The sequence below is a fragment of the Phasianus colchicus genome, chromosome 30 (assembly GCF_987193195.1).
Source record: "Phasianus colchicus chromosome 30, bPhaCol1.hap1.1, whole genome shotgun sequence".
Taxonomy (NCBI): domain Eukaryota; kingdom Metazoa; phylum Chordata; class Aves; order Galliformes; family Phasianidae; genus Phasianus; species Phasianus colchicus.
Window position 1 is genome coordinate 843,836 of NC_143465.1, and position 14,519 is coordinate 858,354.

Below are 14,519 nucleotides of genomic sequence, written 5' to 3' on the forward strand. Positions count from 1 at the left end.
AGGGGCTGCACTTCAGCCCGTGCCCCGCATCCCCACCGCCGCGACCCCCGGACCAACTCAGGAGATCCGAACCCCTCCTTTATTTCTCCCGACGCTCCTCGCAGCGCTTCGCCCGAACGCCGTGCGCCCGCAGGGTTTCGCTTTCCGTGCGCGGCCGTCAGCGTCCCGCGGCGCAGCCCGGCTCCGTGCGCTCCTGCCGGGGCGGCTGCAGCACGGCGGTGAGCTCCTGCCGCGCCCCGCTCAGCGCCTGCGGGACAACGAGCGGCTGCCACCGCTGCACCGGGCCGGCACCGACAGCGGGGGGCAGAAACAGAACCACCGAACCACAGGCAGAACCACAGGACGGGGGCACCGGGCTGCAGGGAAGCTCCTCCAGGAAACCCCCAGGCCAAGGCCGGCCCGCTGCAGGGGCACCAACCTCCAAACCCGAGAGCTTTCATGGGATCACAGGGTGGTTGGTTGGAAGGGACCCCAAGGCTCACCGAGCTCCAAGCCCCCGCCCCAGGCAGGGCCACCAAGCTGCAGCTCTGCTGCCAGCCCAGCTTGCCCAGGGCCCCATCCCACCTGGTCCTGAGCGCCTCCAGGGACGGACGGGGCACCCGCAGCCTCTCTGAAGAGCTTCCCCTGGCACCCCAGCCAAACCTTCCCTCCTCCACCTGAAATCCGGCCCCCATCGCTCTGTGCCCGAGCGAAAAGCCGACCCCCTCCCGTCGCTGCTCCCTTTGGGTCCCGCAGGCTGCAGTGAGCTCACCCCCAGCCTTCTCTCCTCCAGCTGAACGAGCCCGGCTCCCCCAGCCCGTCTTTGCCTGGAGCTGCTCAGCCCTCTGCTCAGCTCCGCTCCTCTGGACCCCGCCCCGCAGCCCCGCTCCTTTCCTGTGCTGGGACCCCCACCCCTGGGCGCAGCGCTGCAGGTGGGGCCTCACCCCATCCCCTCCCCGCCCCCCCGTGCTGGTGCGGCCCGGGATCGCAGCTCTTTCGCACCCTTCTGCCCAGAGAGGAGGGGCTCCAGGAGAGCTCAGTGCGTCCTTCCAGCCAACTGCGCCGTGGTTCTGTGGCCTTTCAGGACCCCCCCAACCCAACTGCTGTGGTTCTGTGCTCTTCCAGGACCTTCCCCCCCCACCCATTCTGTGAGTCTGTGGCCATCTGGGGCTCTCGCAGCCCAACCACTCTATGAGTCAGTAGTTCTTTGGTCTTCCAGGACCCTCCCAATTTAACCATTCCACCATTCTCTGATTCTCTGGTCTTCCAGGACCCTCCCGACCCAACCATTCTGTGATTCCATGTTTTTGGATCTTCTGGAACCTTCCCAACATAACCTTTCCATGATGCCATGATTCAGTGGCCTTCCACGGCCCTCCCAATCCAATCGTGCTGTGACTCCGTGATTCCACCAGGACCATCTCAACCCAACAATGCAGAATGGTTGAGGGTCCTGGAAGACCACAGAACCTTGGGATCACACAGTGGTGAGGTGGAAGGTCCTAGAACCCTGGGCTCACTGAATGGTTGGGTTGGGAGGGTCCTGGAAGAGCAGAGAGCCACGGGATCACAGAATGGTGGGTTTGGAAACCATCCTATGGTTCTGTGGCCCTTCAAGACCCTCCCAAGCCAACCATTCCACGACAGCACGATTCTGTGGTCTCCCATGACCCGGGGGGCGGGGCCCAGGATCCCAGCCCAGCCCTGCAGCCTCCCAGGCGGCGTTAATCGCTTTTAGGGCTCCCAGCACAGCGGCTCCCGGCGCAGTAAGGGGCCGTTCAGGCCGTGCCCACCTGCCACGCCGCCCTCCGCTCCGCGATGCTGCGCCGCAGGGCTGCGATCCGCTCCCTGCCCTCCAGCACCGCCGCCGCGGCCGCGCGGTTCTCCTTCTGGCTGTGGCTCAGCTCCCGGCGCAGGAAGCAGCGCTGCTTCAGCAGGAACGGCACCACTGTGCTGCGGGCGTCCGCCTCCGGGATGCCGCTGGGCCGCCTGCGGGGTCACGGCACTGCGTGGCCACACCGCCCACCCGGCGCCCCGGCACCCCCCTCATCGCCCCCCATCGCCCCCACAACTCACAGCCCCACAACCCATCAGTCCCCCCACACCCATCCATCTCCCACCATCTCCCTCACAGCCCCACAACCCATCAGTCCTCCCCTCCCCCTCTGCACTGCCCCCATCGCCCCCCACCTCCCCCACACCTCACAGCCCCACAACCCATCCAGTCCCCCCCATCACCCCCTCTGCACTGCCATCACCCACCCACCTCCCCCACACCCACCCCCTTCTCCCAGCGCTGTGCTGCAGTGCTTTAAAGGTCCCCCACCCCACTGCCCCACTGAGGGACTCCGAAAAGTCCAGACTCACTGAGACCCACAGCTCAGAGCCACGCAGCGCGTCCCAGCAAAGTGCAGGGGCTGGGAGAGACCCCCGGGGTGCCCTCAGACCCCTGAGCAGCCCCACACAGCAGGGCTGCGTTGTGGGGGGGGGGCTCAGCTCTCTCTGGAGGAGACCCCCCCCTCTCTGGGCTGTCTTAGGGCAGCGTGCCCCTCACAGCACTGAAGTTGGTCCCATTCACAACAATTTGTGCAGAACTGCCTGTGCTGCAGTTCCCGGCTGTTTCCCCTCATCCTGTCTCCACACAGTGCTGAGAACAGCCTGGCCTCGCCCCCCACACCTCAATACTTACAGACCTGGGTCAGCTCCCCTCTCACTCTCCTTTTCTCAAGGCTAAACAGACCCAGGTCGCTCAGCCTTCCTCCATAGGGGCGATGCTCCAGGCCCTTCCCCATCCTTATTGCCCCCCGCTGGACCCTTCCCAAGAGATCCCCGTCTTTTTTGTCCTGGGGAGCCCAGCCCTGCACACAGCGCTCCAGAAGAGGCAGAGTAGAGGGGAGGACCACCTCCCTCGCCCTGCTGCCCACGCTCTTTTCAATGCACCCCAAAATGCCGCTGGCCTTTTTGGCCACCAGGGCGCCCTGCTGGCTCACAGCCGACCCGTCGCCCACCAGGACCCCCAGGTCCCCGCCTGCAGAGCTCCTCTCCAGCAGCTCATCCCCCAACCTGTACCACTGCACACAGTTATTCCTCCCCAGATGCAAGACCCTACACTTGCTCTTGTTCAGCCCCACCTGGTTTCCTTCCGCCCAGCCCTCAGCCGGCCCAGGTCCCGCTGGATGGCAGCACAGCCTTCAGGCTGGCAGCCGATCCTCCCCACTTCGTACCATCAGCAAACTTGCTGAGGGTGGCCGCTACCCCCTCATCGAGGGCATTGCTGAAGGTGTTGAACAAGACCGGACCCCCATCAGGACCCCCAGCTCCTTCCCCACAGAGCCCCTGCAGCCGCTCGGCCCCCCACCCCATTCCCTGCCCCATTCCCCGCCCCATTCCCTGCCCCATCCCCTCTACCAGGCCGGCTCCTCGCAGCCCCTCGACTCCTCCACGATGGCATCCAGCGCCCCGAGCAGCTCCTCCAGGTTCCCCTCCTTCTTCACCTCCTGGATCTCCTCCTGAAGGACAAACGCACACGTGGGGCTGCAAACCCAAACGGCCCCACAGAGCCCCTCCCTAAACGCCCACTGACCCCCCCACACACCCCCTCCTCACGACCTCCCCTCCCCCTGGCCCCCCCACACCGACAGACCCTCTCCAACCTCACAGACCCCCCACCCTCAGCCAATGACCCTCCCTGCAGACCCCCCAGCCCACAGAACCCCAACACTCACAGACCCCGGCCCACCCCCACAGACCCCACACAAACCCCCCCGATGCCCACAGAACCCCTCGCCTCACGCCCACAGTTCTCCCCCCCGTGGCCTCAGACCCCCCCACCCCCACACATCCCCCTCACAGATCCCCTCCCCCTACAAACCCCTCACACCACAGATCCCCTCCCCCACCCTAACAGACTCCCCTCCTTCACCCACAGACCCTCCCCCCCCACAAAGATCCCACGCCCACAGTTGCCCCCATAGACCCCATCCCCACAAACCCCTCCAACCCCACAATCCTCCCCACACCACACCCACAGAATCACCGTCACAGACCCTCCCCCCATTCCATAAACCCCCCCATGCCCCACAGACCCCCCACATTCCCCCCCCAGACCCCTCCCCCCTCAGACCCCATACCCACAACCCCCCCCATGCCTCACAGACCCCCATAAGCCCCCCAGACCCCTCCCGTGTCACAGACCCCACCCCCACAGACCCTCCCCCCATTCCACAAAGCCCCTCATGCCCACAGACCCCCCATATCCCCCCTCACAGACCCCATCCCCACAGATCCCCCCATACCCAGACCCCCATATCCCCCCCCGACCTCCCCCCATTCCCTCAGACCCCCCCATGCCCCCCCAGACCCCTCCCCCCTCACAGACCCCATTCCCAGACCCCCCCATATCCCCCCCATTCCGTAAGCCCCCCCATGCCTCACAGACCCCCCAGACCCCTCCCCCCTCACAGACCCTCCCCCCATTCCACAAAGCCCCCCACGCCCCCCCCAGACCCCCCTCCCCCCCCGACCGTGACGGCGGCTCGGAGCTGCGCCAGGAGCTGCTCGTGGATGCTGCGGGTCACGTGGGGCTGCGCTCGGTAGAAGCGGCGGTAGCACTGAGCGAAGCGTTCGTAACTGCGGGGCGGGCAGCGGCGGCCGGGGCGTCACGGCGGACCTCAACCCCCCCTCCCTTCCACCCGGCCCCGCCGCCCCGCCGCCCCGCACCTCCCCGCCGCCAGCAGCTTCTCCAGGAAGGCGTCCACCACGGCCGCCAGCAGCGCCGCGCGGCCCGGACCGCCGCCATCCCCGCCCTCAGCCTCAGCCGCCGCCGCCGCCGCCTCTGCCATTTCCCGCCGCCCAAAGGCCTCGATTCAGATTGGCCGCCGCTTCGGGGCGGACTCGCCGCCCGATTGGTTACTGCCCCCTCGTGCGGCCCGCCCCCTCCGCCGATTGGTTGGTTAGTCTGCGCGGCGCCGGCCCCCGCCTCCGATTGGCCGCCGCCTCAGGGCGGAGCCAGCCCCGTATTGGCCCGTGAGAGGCCCGCTTCCGCACCTCATACGGCCCGCCCCCTGCACCGATTGGTCGCTACCTCAGAGCCGGGCCGGCCGCCGATTGGTAACCGCCTCCTCGTGGCTCCCGCCCCCTCCGCCGATTGGCCGCCGCCTCATTGCAGAGACAGCTCCGCCTTCCGGCTCCCGCGTCGAGGAAAGGCCCGCCCGCGATCAGTCACTACCGACTCCCGATTGGTCAACGCCGCCGCATCGCGCACGGCTCTGATTGGCCGCGGCCTCCGCGCGGGTCCGGGAGCGGAACGGAGTAGAACGAGACCGGAGCGGAACGGGAGAGGAACCAGAAGTGGAACAGGAGAGCAGCTGGAGCGGAACTGGAGCAGAACCGGAGTGGACCAGGAAAGGAGCTGGAGCAGAATCAGAGCGGAATGGGAGTGGAACCGGAGCAGAACGGGGGAGGAACCAAAATGGAACCGGAGCAGAACAGGAGCGGAACCGGAGAGGAGCCTGAGTGGAACGGGAGAGGAACCGGAGCGGAACGGGAGAGGAACGGGAGAGGACCCAGAGTGGAACCGGAGCAGAATGGGAGCAGAACGGGAGACGAACTGGAGTGGAACAGGAGAGGAGCAGGAGCAGAATCAGAGTGGAACAGGAGTGGACCTGGAGCAGAACGGGAGAGAAACCAAAGTGGAACCGGAGCAGAACGGGAGCAGAACTGGAGCGGAACCGGAGAGGAGCCTGAGTGGAACGGGAGAGGAACCGGAGCGAAACAGGAGAGGAACGGGAGAGGACCCAGAGTGGAACTGGAGCAAAACGGGAGAGGAGCTGGAGTGGAACTGGAGCAGAACGGGAGCAGAATGGGAGAGGAACTGGAGTGGAACAGGAGAGGAGCTGGAGCAGAATCAGAATGGAATGGGAGCAGAACGGGAGCAGAATGGGAGAGGAACCAGAGTGGAACAGGAGAGGAGCAGGAGCGGAACGGGAGCGGAACAAGAGCGGAATCAGAGCAGAACCAGAGCCAGAGTGGAACCGGAGCGGAACGCGGCTGACGCGCCTTTATTCGCCCCGATGCTCCTTCAGGACGGCCCCGGGCCTCCGCCGGGGTCACTCCCGTCCCACTGAGCAGAGCCATGGGCGATGCGTCCATCCCCGGAGCCCCAACGGCCCCCGGTCCGTAAAGTGCACAAAACGTGGGAACGAGCGCCCGGCACGGCTGTCAGAAAGCATGAAATAACGCTGAGAACCGTCCGGGGCAGCAATGAGGGCTGCAGTGGCTCCCGGTCGCGCTGCTCTCGCACCTCCAGCAGCCGCCGAGGAACGCGGGGCTGAACTGCCGTCCGTGCCACCCATGAGTGGGTTTGGAAAAGGCAGAAAAGGGGACAGGAGGTGGAGGCTGTGGGCTCTGAAAGGGCACGAAGGGCTCCGTGCGACGCGGCGCCGGGCAGAAATGCTGGTGGAGCTCAGGGTGGCTCCCAGAGCTGCGCTGCTGCAGCTGCTGCCCGTGCCGAGCACAAAGGTGGCTGTGGAGCTGCTGACCCCCACCAGCCCTACCAGTGCCGGGAGTCCATCAGCTCCGGGCGCAGGCTCAGCTTCTTCAGCGTTTCGTAGCCCACCACGATGACGATGGTGGAGGGGGTGGCAGAGATGATGCGGGCGGAAAGGCCTTTGGTCAGCCCCCAGGGTCCCTCCTCCGCCATCAGCTGCTTGAAGGTGAGCACGATGGAGCTTTTGCCTTCCACCTGCAAGGCACAGAAGCACAGATGTCAGGGACTGGGAGGGACCTGGAAAGCTCACGCAGCCCAACCCGGGGCGGCAGCACCCAGACTGGGGCACGTCGGTGCCGTCCCCCTCACCGTGAAGGAGTTCTCTCTCATGCTGACATGGAACCTCCCACGTCCCAGTGGGCACCACTGCCCCTGTGCTGCCTTGGGTGTCGCTGCTGGCTCGTGGTTCTCCTGCTGCCCACCAGGACCCCCGGGTTCCTCTCCCCTCTGCTGCTCTCCAGCAGACCAGTTCCCAGTCCATTCCGGCACCCAGGGCCGTTCTGTCCACACACGAGGCTCTGCACTGCCCCTGTTCTACCTCATCCAATTTCTCCCTGCCCAGCTCTGCCCGGATGGCAGCACAGCCTCTGCCGCGTCAGCCTCTCCTCCAGCTCTGTGCCATCACCAAACTGACAGCGCACTCTATTTCCTCAGCCAAGTCACTGCTGTGTGCACTGAACAGCACTGATCCCAGCACCGACCCTGAGGGACCCCGTTGGATCCAGGTCTCCAGCTGGACTCCATCCCAGCTGACCACAGCTCTCTGGCTTTGTCCCTTCATCCAGTTCACAGTGCCCCTCACCACCCATTCATCCACACCACACTTGCTCAGTTTAGCTGTCAGGATGCTATGAGAGATGCTGGCAAAAGCTTTACTGAATCCAAGATCCACTGCTCTGCCATCACCTGTCCACCCGGTTACGTGTTCAGAAAAGGCCACCAGGTTGCTCAAGCACCACCTCCCCCTGGTGAAGCCATGCTGACTGCCACAATGACCCTCTTCTCCTCAATCTGCCTGCTGGCAGCACAGAGGAGGAGCTGTTCCATCACAAAGCCAGAGGAGGGATTGGACACAGCCACCAACCGGCCCCTCTGTGCAAACCTCATGGGGGGAGGAGGGCAGCAGGCCCCCCAGGCAGTGCTAAATGGGTTTCTTAAACCCTCTCCTCATCGCTGCAGCCTCAGCACTGAGCTGTACCCCCAGGGAACGGCGTCCTGAGGTGCTGAGCATGGATGCTGCGGGCAGCCGTGGAGCCGTACCTGAACCCGAGCTCTGATGACATCCATGGGGTTGGTGAGCGTGGAAGCCGTGGCGGCGGCGAGCGGCCCTGAGATGGCTTGAAGGAGGAGATGTGGGCAATCCTTGGGGGTCAGGCTGGAGAGCTGCTCTGGGGAAAGAGCAGAGAGGGGAACGGTCAGCTCTGTGTCTGCAAGGCGCCCACAGAACCACAGCATGGCCTCTGCTGGAAGGGACCCCCGAGGATCATCCAGTTCCAGCCCCTGCCCTGCAGCCCACCAACCACCCAGGGGGAGGATGGGGGGTTTCCTCCTCCTGCTTTGGCTGCACAGGATTTGAACACCCCCCACACACACATTTATCAATTCAGTTTGCACAGCAGAGAACCACAGAATCACAGAGCTGGAGGGGTTGGAAGGGACCTCCAGAGGTCATTGAGTCCAGCCCCCTGCAGAGCAGCTCCTGCAGCAGGCTGCGCAGCGCGGCGTGCAGGAGGCTCTGCAACATCTGCAGAGAAGGAGAACCCACGGCCTCCCCGGGCAGTTCAGTGCTCCATCACCCTCACCGTGAAGCAGCCCCTTCCCACATTGGTGCAGACCTTCCCAGGCTCCAGTTTGCGGCCGTTTCCCCTCGTCCTGTCCCCACAGACCGCTGAAAAGAGGCCGCGTCCCTTTGGCTCCCACACTTCAGAGATTTACGGACGCTGATCAGATGGCCTCCCATCTTCCCTTCTCAGGGCTGCACAGCCCCAGGTCGCTCAGCCCTTCCTCACAGGGAGATGCTCCAGGCCCTGCATCACCTTTGTGCCCTCCGCTGCACTCTGCCCAGGAGATCCCAGTCTGTTTTGTGCTGGGAGCCCAGAACTGAGCACAGTGTCCCAAACGTGGCCTCACCAGGGCAGAGCAGAGGGGGGGGATCACCTCCCTTGCCCTGCTGGCCACGCTCCTCTTAATGCTGTTAACGCACCCCAGGTCCCCTCGGCCCTCTTGGCCACCAGGGCACACACAGCCAACCTGTCACCCACCAGGACCCCCAGGTCCCTCTCTGCAGAGCTCCTCTCCAGCAGCTCAGCCCCAATGCAGTTACTCCTCCCAGCTGCAAGACCCTGCACTTGCTCTTGTCCAACCCCATCTGGTTTCCTGCTGCCCAGCTCTCAGCCTGCCCACGGTGCTGCTGAATGGCAGCACGGCCCCCAGCTGCATCAGCTGCTCCTCCCAGCTTTTCATCATCAGTGCAATTAGTGATTATGCTGATTACACCATCCCCTCATCGAGGTCACCGATGAAGATGCTGAGCAAGACCGACAGAACCCTGAAGCTCCGCCATCCCATCAACAAGAAGGGTTAGAAGTGTTGTAAGGAGGATCCGGGGAACTGCAGGCCTGTTAGCCTGACCTCGGTGCCAGGGAAGGCTGTGGAGCGGGTTGTCCTGAGGGAGGTCATGCAGCATGAGTGGGACAACCGGGGGATCAGCCTAGTCAGCACGGGTTCACCAAGGGCAGGTCCTGCTCAACCTGATCTCCTTACAAAGACAGGCTGAGGGAGCTGGGCTTGTTCAGCATGGAGAAGAGAAGCTGCGGGGTGAATCATTGCAGCCTGCAGTACTAAAGGGAGCCCAAAAACAGGAGGGGAGTCAGCTCTTGGGAAGGGGAGATGAGAGCAGGACGAGGGAAATGGCTGGCATTGAGGGAGGGCAGATTTCAGCTGGGTGTCAGGGGGAAGTTGTTTGCTGTGAGAGCGGTGAGGTGCTGGAACAGCTGCCCAGAGAGGCTGTGGATGGGCATCCATCCCTGGAGGTGTTCAGGGCCAGGTTGGATGGGGCCCTGGGCAGCCTGGGCTGCTGTGAAACGTGAAGGTTGGTGGCCCTGCCTGCGGTGGGGGGGGTGGAGCTTCATCATCCTCGAGGTCCCTTCCAACCCTGGCCATTCTGTGATTCTGTGATTCTATGATCTGTGACCCGTCTGGTAGATGAAAGGCTGTTGATGTAATCTACCTAGACTCCAGCAAACCCTCTGGCACTGCCTCCCACAGCATCCTCCTGGAGAAGCTGGCAGGCTTGGACACTCTTGGCTGGATGAGGAAGTGGCTGGAGGGCCGGGCCCAGAGAGTGGTGGTGAATGGAGCAAAATGCAGCTGGTGACCAGTGGTGCCCCCCAGGGGTCGGTGCTGCGGCCTGTTCTCCAAGATCTTTACTGATGAGCCGGATGAGGGCACTGGGTGCACCCTCAGTACGTTTGCAGATACACCAAGCTGGCTGGAAGCGCCGATCTGCCTGGGGGTAGCGAGGCCCTGCAGAGGGATCTGGACAGGCTGGAGAGCTGGGCTGAAGCCAACAGGATGAGGTTCAACAAGACCAAACACCAGGTCCTGCACTTTGGCCACAACAACCCCAGGCAGCGCTACAGGCTCGGGGCGGAGCGGCTGGAGGACTGCATAGAGGAAATGGAGCCGGGGGTGTTGATCACTGACTGATGCTGGGCTGAACACGAGCCAGCAGCGTGCGCGGCTGGCCTACACTGCCACTACAGGGCAGTGATTGACCCCCTGCACTCAGCACCGCGTCCAGTTTTGGGCCCCTCACTGCAAGAAAGACATCGAGGCCCTGGAGCGGGGCAACACAGCTGAGAGGGGTCTGGAGCACAATGGGGTCTTATGGGGGGCGGCTGAGGGAGCTGGCGTTGTTCAGTGCGGAGGAGAGGAGGCTCAGGGCAGACCTTATTGCTGTCTGTAACCACCTGAAGGGAGGCTGCAGTGAGCTGGGGGTCGGCCTCTTCTCTCGTGTGACAGTGAGAGGAGCGGAGGGAATGGCTTCCAGCTGCGCCAGGGGAGATTCAGGCTGATGTTAGGAAATATCCAGCCTGAACGAGTGAAATATTCAGGCTTGTCTGAAAGGGTGGTCAGGCACTGCAATGGGCTGCACAGGGAGCGATGGAGTCACCTGGAGGTGTTCGAGGTTTGGATTTTGTGTTGAGGGATGTGGATGAGTGAGAGCTGCTGGTGGTGGTTGGACCGGGTGAGCTTGGAGGTCTTTCCAACCTCGGCGATTCTGTGATTCCTCTGCTCGGGGATGGGTGGGAGGAGCAGCGCGGACGCAGCCAACCCTGCTCACCCCCACGCTGCCCGTCCCCCCCCAGCAGACCCCCACCCACATTAATAATGAAGGCAAACGCCGCTCTGCCCCACCTCCCCCCGCTCCGAGCCGCCCGTACCGGCGTAGAAGTGGTAGAAGGGCCACCAGACGGCACTGTTGGGGATGTAGGTGAGCAGGGAGGCCACGTAGCCGCGGTAGAAACCCTTCAACCCATCGGCCTTGAAGATCTGCACGATGATGTCCTTGGTTTGCCCGAACACCACCAGCCGCCGTCCGTCGCGGCCGCGCACCGTGAACCGGCCCATGCTTTCACCCTTCCTCTGCATCATCAGGTGCTGGGAGACGACGTCGATGGGCACCGTGATGCTCTGAGCCACCAGCGAGGCCGAGCCGCCGGCCACCAGCGACTTGACGGCGTTGTTGTTGTTGTACCGCGCCACGTATTTGCGCGTCAGCTCGTAGGTGGTGACGTAGCACTGCCCCGAGATGAGGGTGAAGGTGTTGACCAGGAAGCCGCGGTACAGCCCGGCCGCCCCCTCCGTCCGCAGGATCTTCATGAAGGCGTCGAAGGTCCCGTTGTAGAGGCTCTTCCCCTTCTGCACCTGCAGCCGGGTGCGGATCAGCGTGAAGGGGTAGACGCTGACGCGGATCATCATGGTCATGCAGATGCCCAGCACGTAGAAGCGCCGCTTGTCCAGGTGCTCCCACTCGATGATGGGGATGTTGCGCTTGTCCTCCATGCCGGGCGCTCCCTGCAAGGCGCTCCTGCCGGGTGGGGCACGGACCTGGGGGGCAGAAATGGGGGTCACACACACAGACCTGGGGATCACACATGGACCTGGGGGGGCCAGACCTGGGGTCACACACAGATCCGGGGGGGGGGGGGGCAGATATGGGGGTCACACATGGACCTGGGGGTCACACACAGACCTGGGGACACGCACAGACCTGGGGGGGGCCTAACAAACCCCATCCAACAACCCCCCCCCAAAGTCCTTCCAACAAACCCCTCCTGACATTCGCCGCTTCATAAACCCCTCCCCAACAAACCCCCTCTGACAGCCCCCCCAATCATGGAGTCACAGCACGATTGGATTGGGAGGGCCGTGGAAGGCCACTGAATCATGGTATCATGGAAAGGTTATGTTGGGAAGGTTCCAGAAGATCCAAAAACATGGAATCACAGAATGGTTGGGTCGGGAGGGTCCTGGAAGACCAGAGAATGAGAGAATGGTGGAATGGTTAAATTGGGAGGGTCCTGGAAGACCAAAGAACTACTGACTCATAGAGTGGTTGGGCTGCGAGAGCCCCAGATGGCCACAGACTCACAGAATGGGTGGGGGGGGAAGGTCCTGGAAGAGCACAGAACCACAGCAGTTGGGTTGGGGGGTCCTGAAAGGCCACAGAACCACGGCGCAGTTGGCTGGAAGGACGCACTGAGCTCTCCTGGAGCCCCTCCTCTCTGGGCAGAAGGGTGCGAAAGAGCTGCGATCCGGGCCGCACCAGCACGGGGGGGCGGGGAGGGGATGGGGTGAGGCCCCACCTGCAGCGCTGCGCCCAGGGGTGGGGGTCCCAGCACAGGAAAGGAGCGGGGCTGCGGGGCGGGGTCCAGAGGAGCGGAGCTGAGCAGAGGGCTGAGCAGCTCCAGGCAAAGACGGGCTGGGGGAGCCGGGCTCGTTCAGCTGGAGGAGAGAAGGCTGGGGGTGAGCTCACTGCAGCCTGCGGGACCCAAAGGGAGCAGCGACGGGAGGGGGTCGGCTTTTCGCTCGGGCACAGAGCGATGGGGGCCGGATTTCAGGTGGAGGAGGGAAGGTTTGGCTGGGGTGCCAGGGGAAGCTCTTCAGAGAGGCTGCGGGTGCCCCGTCCGTCCCTGGAGGCGCTCAGGACCAGGTGGGATGGGGCCCTGGGCAAGCTGGGCTGGCAGCAGAGCTGCAGCTTGGTGGCCCTGCCTGGAGCGGGGGCTTGGAGCTCGGTGAGCCTTGGGGTCCCTTCCAACCAACCACCCTGTGATCCCATGAAAGCTCTCGGGTTTGGAGGTTGGTGCCCCTGCAGCGGGCCGGCCTTGGCCTGGGGGTTTCCTGGAGGAGCTTCCCTGCAGCCCGGTGCCCCCGTCCTGTGGTTCTGCCTGTGGTTCGGTGGTTCTGTGTGAGCCTTGGGGTCCCTTCCAACCCAAGCTGTTCTATGATTCTGTGTTTGTAGGATATCTGGCACCATCCAACCTCCTCCGCTTCCTGCTGCCCCACTTCTCACGCATCCCCACGTCCCCCTGAATGCCAACCCCTCACTGGGGACGCCGTGTGCTGCCAGACTGGGGGGTTCCTGCTCTGCATACCGATGTGACGGCTGGGAGACGGCGGGCGGCAGGGAGAGCTGTGCCAGGAGAGCTGTGCCAGAACCAGGAGGGCTGTGCCAGGAGAGCCGGGCCTGCTGTGCGCTGCTGCTGCCCAGAGGGACTGATAGTGACGGGATGAAGGCAGCTGGTTTTAAACCAAGACGGGAGATTTCGGTTGGTACCAGGAGGAAGTTCCTCACTCAGAAGGCGGTGACGCACTGGCACGGGCTGTCCAGAAAGGCAGGGGCTGTCCAGAAAGGCAGGGGCTGCCCCATCCCCGCACGCATTCAAGGCCGGGCTGGACGCGGCTCCGGGCAGCGTGCTCTGCCGCTTGGCGGCCCTGCGCACAGCGGGGATGAAACGCGGTGACCGCGAGGTCCTTCCAGCGCTCGGTGGGACCCCGTTCGGCACGCGGCGGTGGGCTCGCACCGCTGCGGAAGCCGAGCAGCGCCGTGCCCGACGCGGGCGGCGCGGACGCGGCCCTACAGCGCGCAGCCCTTCCGCCTCCCCGCTCCGGGGCGGCCGAACGCACGAAGCGCTCCGGAGGCGGCGACCGCGCGGCAACAACGGCGGCCCCGGCCCCGCTCAAGGTCGGCGGCGGAGCGGAGCTCGGCCTCCCGGCTGCGCCGCTCCCGGCCCGCGCTCGCCCCCCGCCCCGCAGCCCCCTCCCCTCCCCTCCCCCCGTCCCCGCGGCCCTTCGCGCACCGCCGTTCCGTTCCGCCCCGTCCCGCCGCCCGGCCGCCCGCTCCCCGCGCGGCCCCCACCCCCGCCTCTCCCGGCCCCCCGCGCTCACCTCAGGCCTGGAGCCGGCGGCCCGGCCCGGCCCGCCGCCCCACGGCCGCCGCTTCCGCTCCCCTCTCAGCGCCCGCCGGAAGTGAGCGGCGGCGGCGGCGGCAGCGCGTCGGGCCCCGCCAACCGTTCGAGCAATCAGAGCCCGCACGGCGGCGCCATCTTGGGGAAGGGCTGAGGCCGCGCCGGAAGTAGCCGTCACGTGCTTCCGGCCGCAGCAAAAAGGGCCGCCGCCCGCCGCGCCCCGGAGCGGCGCGATGGAGCCGGAGTGCGCATGCGTCTGCTGTGGCCCTGCCTTAAAGGCGCAGGCCAAATAAAAGACCTTAAAGGGGCAGTGCCGAATAACGGCTCTTAAAGGGGCAGCGCCAAATAAAAGACCTTAAAGGGGCAGTGCCGAATAACGGCTCTTAAAGGGGCCAAATCGAGGTCCTTAAAGGGAAAGTGCCAAATAAAGCCTCTTAAAGGGGCAGCATCAAATAAAGGCCCTAAAAGACACGGTGCCAAATAAAGGCTCTTAAAGGCACAGCATCAAATAAAAGCCCTTA

The 14,519-nt window shown here is 64.5% G+C and overlaps 2 protein-coding genes across 10 annotated transcripts; both read right to left on the reverse strand.

The window, feature by feature from the left end:
• Positions 1 to 109: 109 nt before the first annotated feature.
• On the reverse strand, positions 110 to 5,811 carry PMF1 (polyamine modulated factor 1). 2 transcript variants are annotated; one of them, XM_031608700.2, is made up of 5 exons: positions 4,699 to 5,809; positions 4,503 to 4,608; positions 3,388 to 3,488; positions 1,773 to 1,968; positions 110 to 247 (listed from the first exon to the last, which is right to left on the reverse strand). In XM_031608700.2, the coding sequence occupies exons 1-5, from the start codon at positions 4,818 to 4,820 to the stop codon at positions 158 to 160; spliced, it is 615 nt and encodes a 204-aa protein (XP_031464560.2). In that variant the 5' UTR covers positions 4,821 to 5,809; the 3' UTR covers positions 110 to 157. The 2 variants fall into 2 exon arrangements, with proteins under 2 accessions (XP_031464560.2, XP_031464561.2); XM_031608701.2 differs by lacking the exon at positions 110 to 247 and adding an exon at positions 1,244 to 1,522 and having other exon boundaries at positions 4,699 to 5,811.
• Positions 5,812 to 6,001: 190 nt separating this feature from the next.
• SLC25A44 (solute carrier family 25 member 44) lies at positions 6,002 to 14,137 on the reverse strand. 8 transcript variants are annotated; one of them, XM_090127094.1, is made up of 6 exons: positions 13,979 to 14,134; positions 13,186 to 13,330; positions 10,972 to 11,638; positions 7,787 to 7,909; positions 6,534 to 6,721; positions 6,002 to 6,384 (listed from the first exon to the last, which is right to left on the reverse strand). In XM_090127094.1, exons 3-6 carry the CDS (start codon positions 11,591 to 11,593, stop codon positions 6,199 to 6,201), a joined length of 1,119 nt encoding a protein of 372 aa, XP_089983220.1. In that variant the 5' UTR covers positions 11,594 to 11,638; positions 13,186 to 13,330; positions 13,979 to 14,134; the 3' UTR covers positions 6,002 to 6,198. The 8 variants fall into 8 exon arrangements, with proteins under 8 accessions (XP_089983220.1, XP_089983217.1, XP_089983219.1 ...); XM_090127096.1 differs by having other exon boundaries at positions 6,246 to 6,384; positions 7,787 to 7,914; positions 13,979 to 14,130; XM_090127091.1 differs by having other exon boundaries at positions 6,002 to 6,721; positions 13,979 to 14,135.
• Between the last annotated feature and the right edge of the window lie 382 nt (positions 14,138 to 14,519).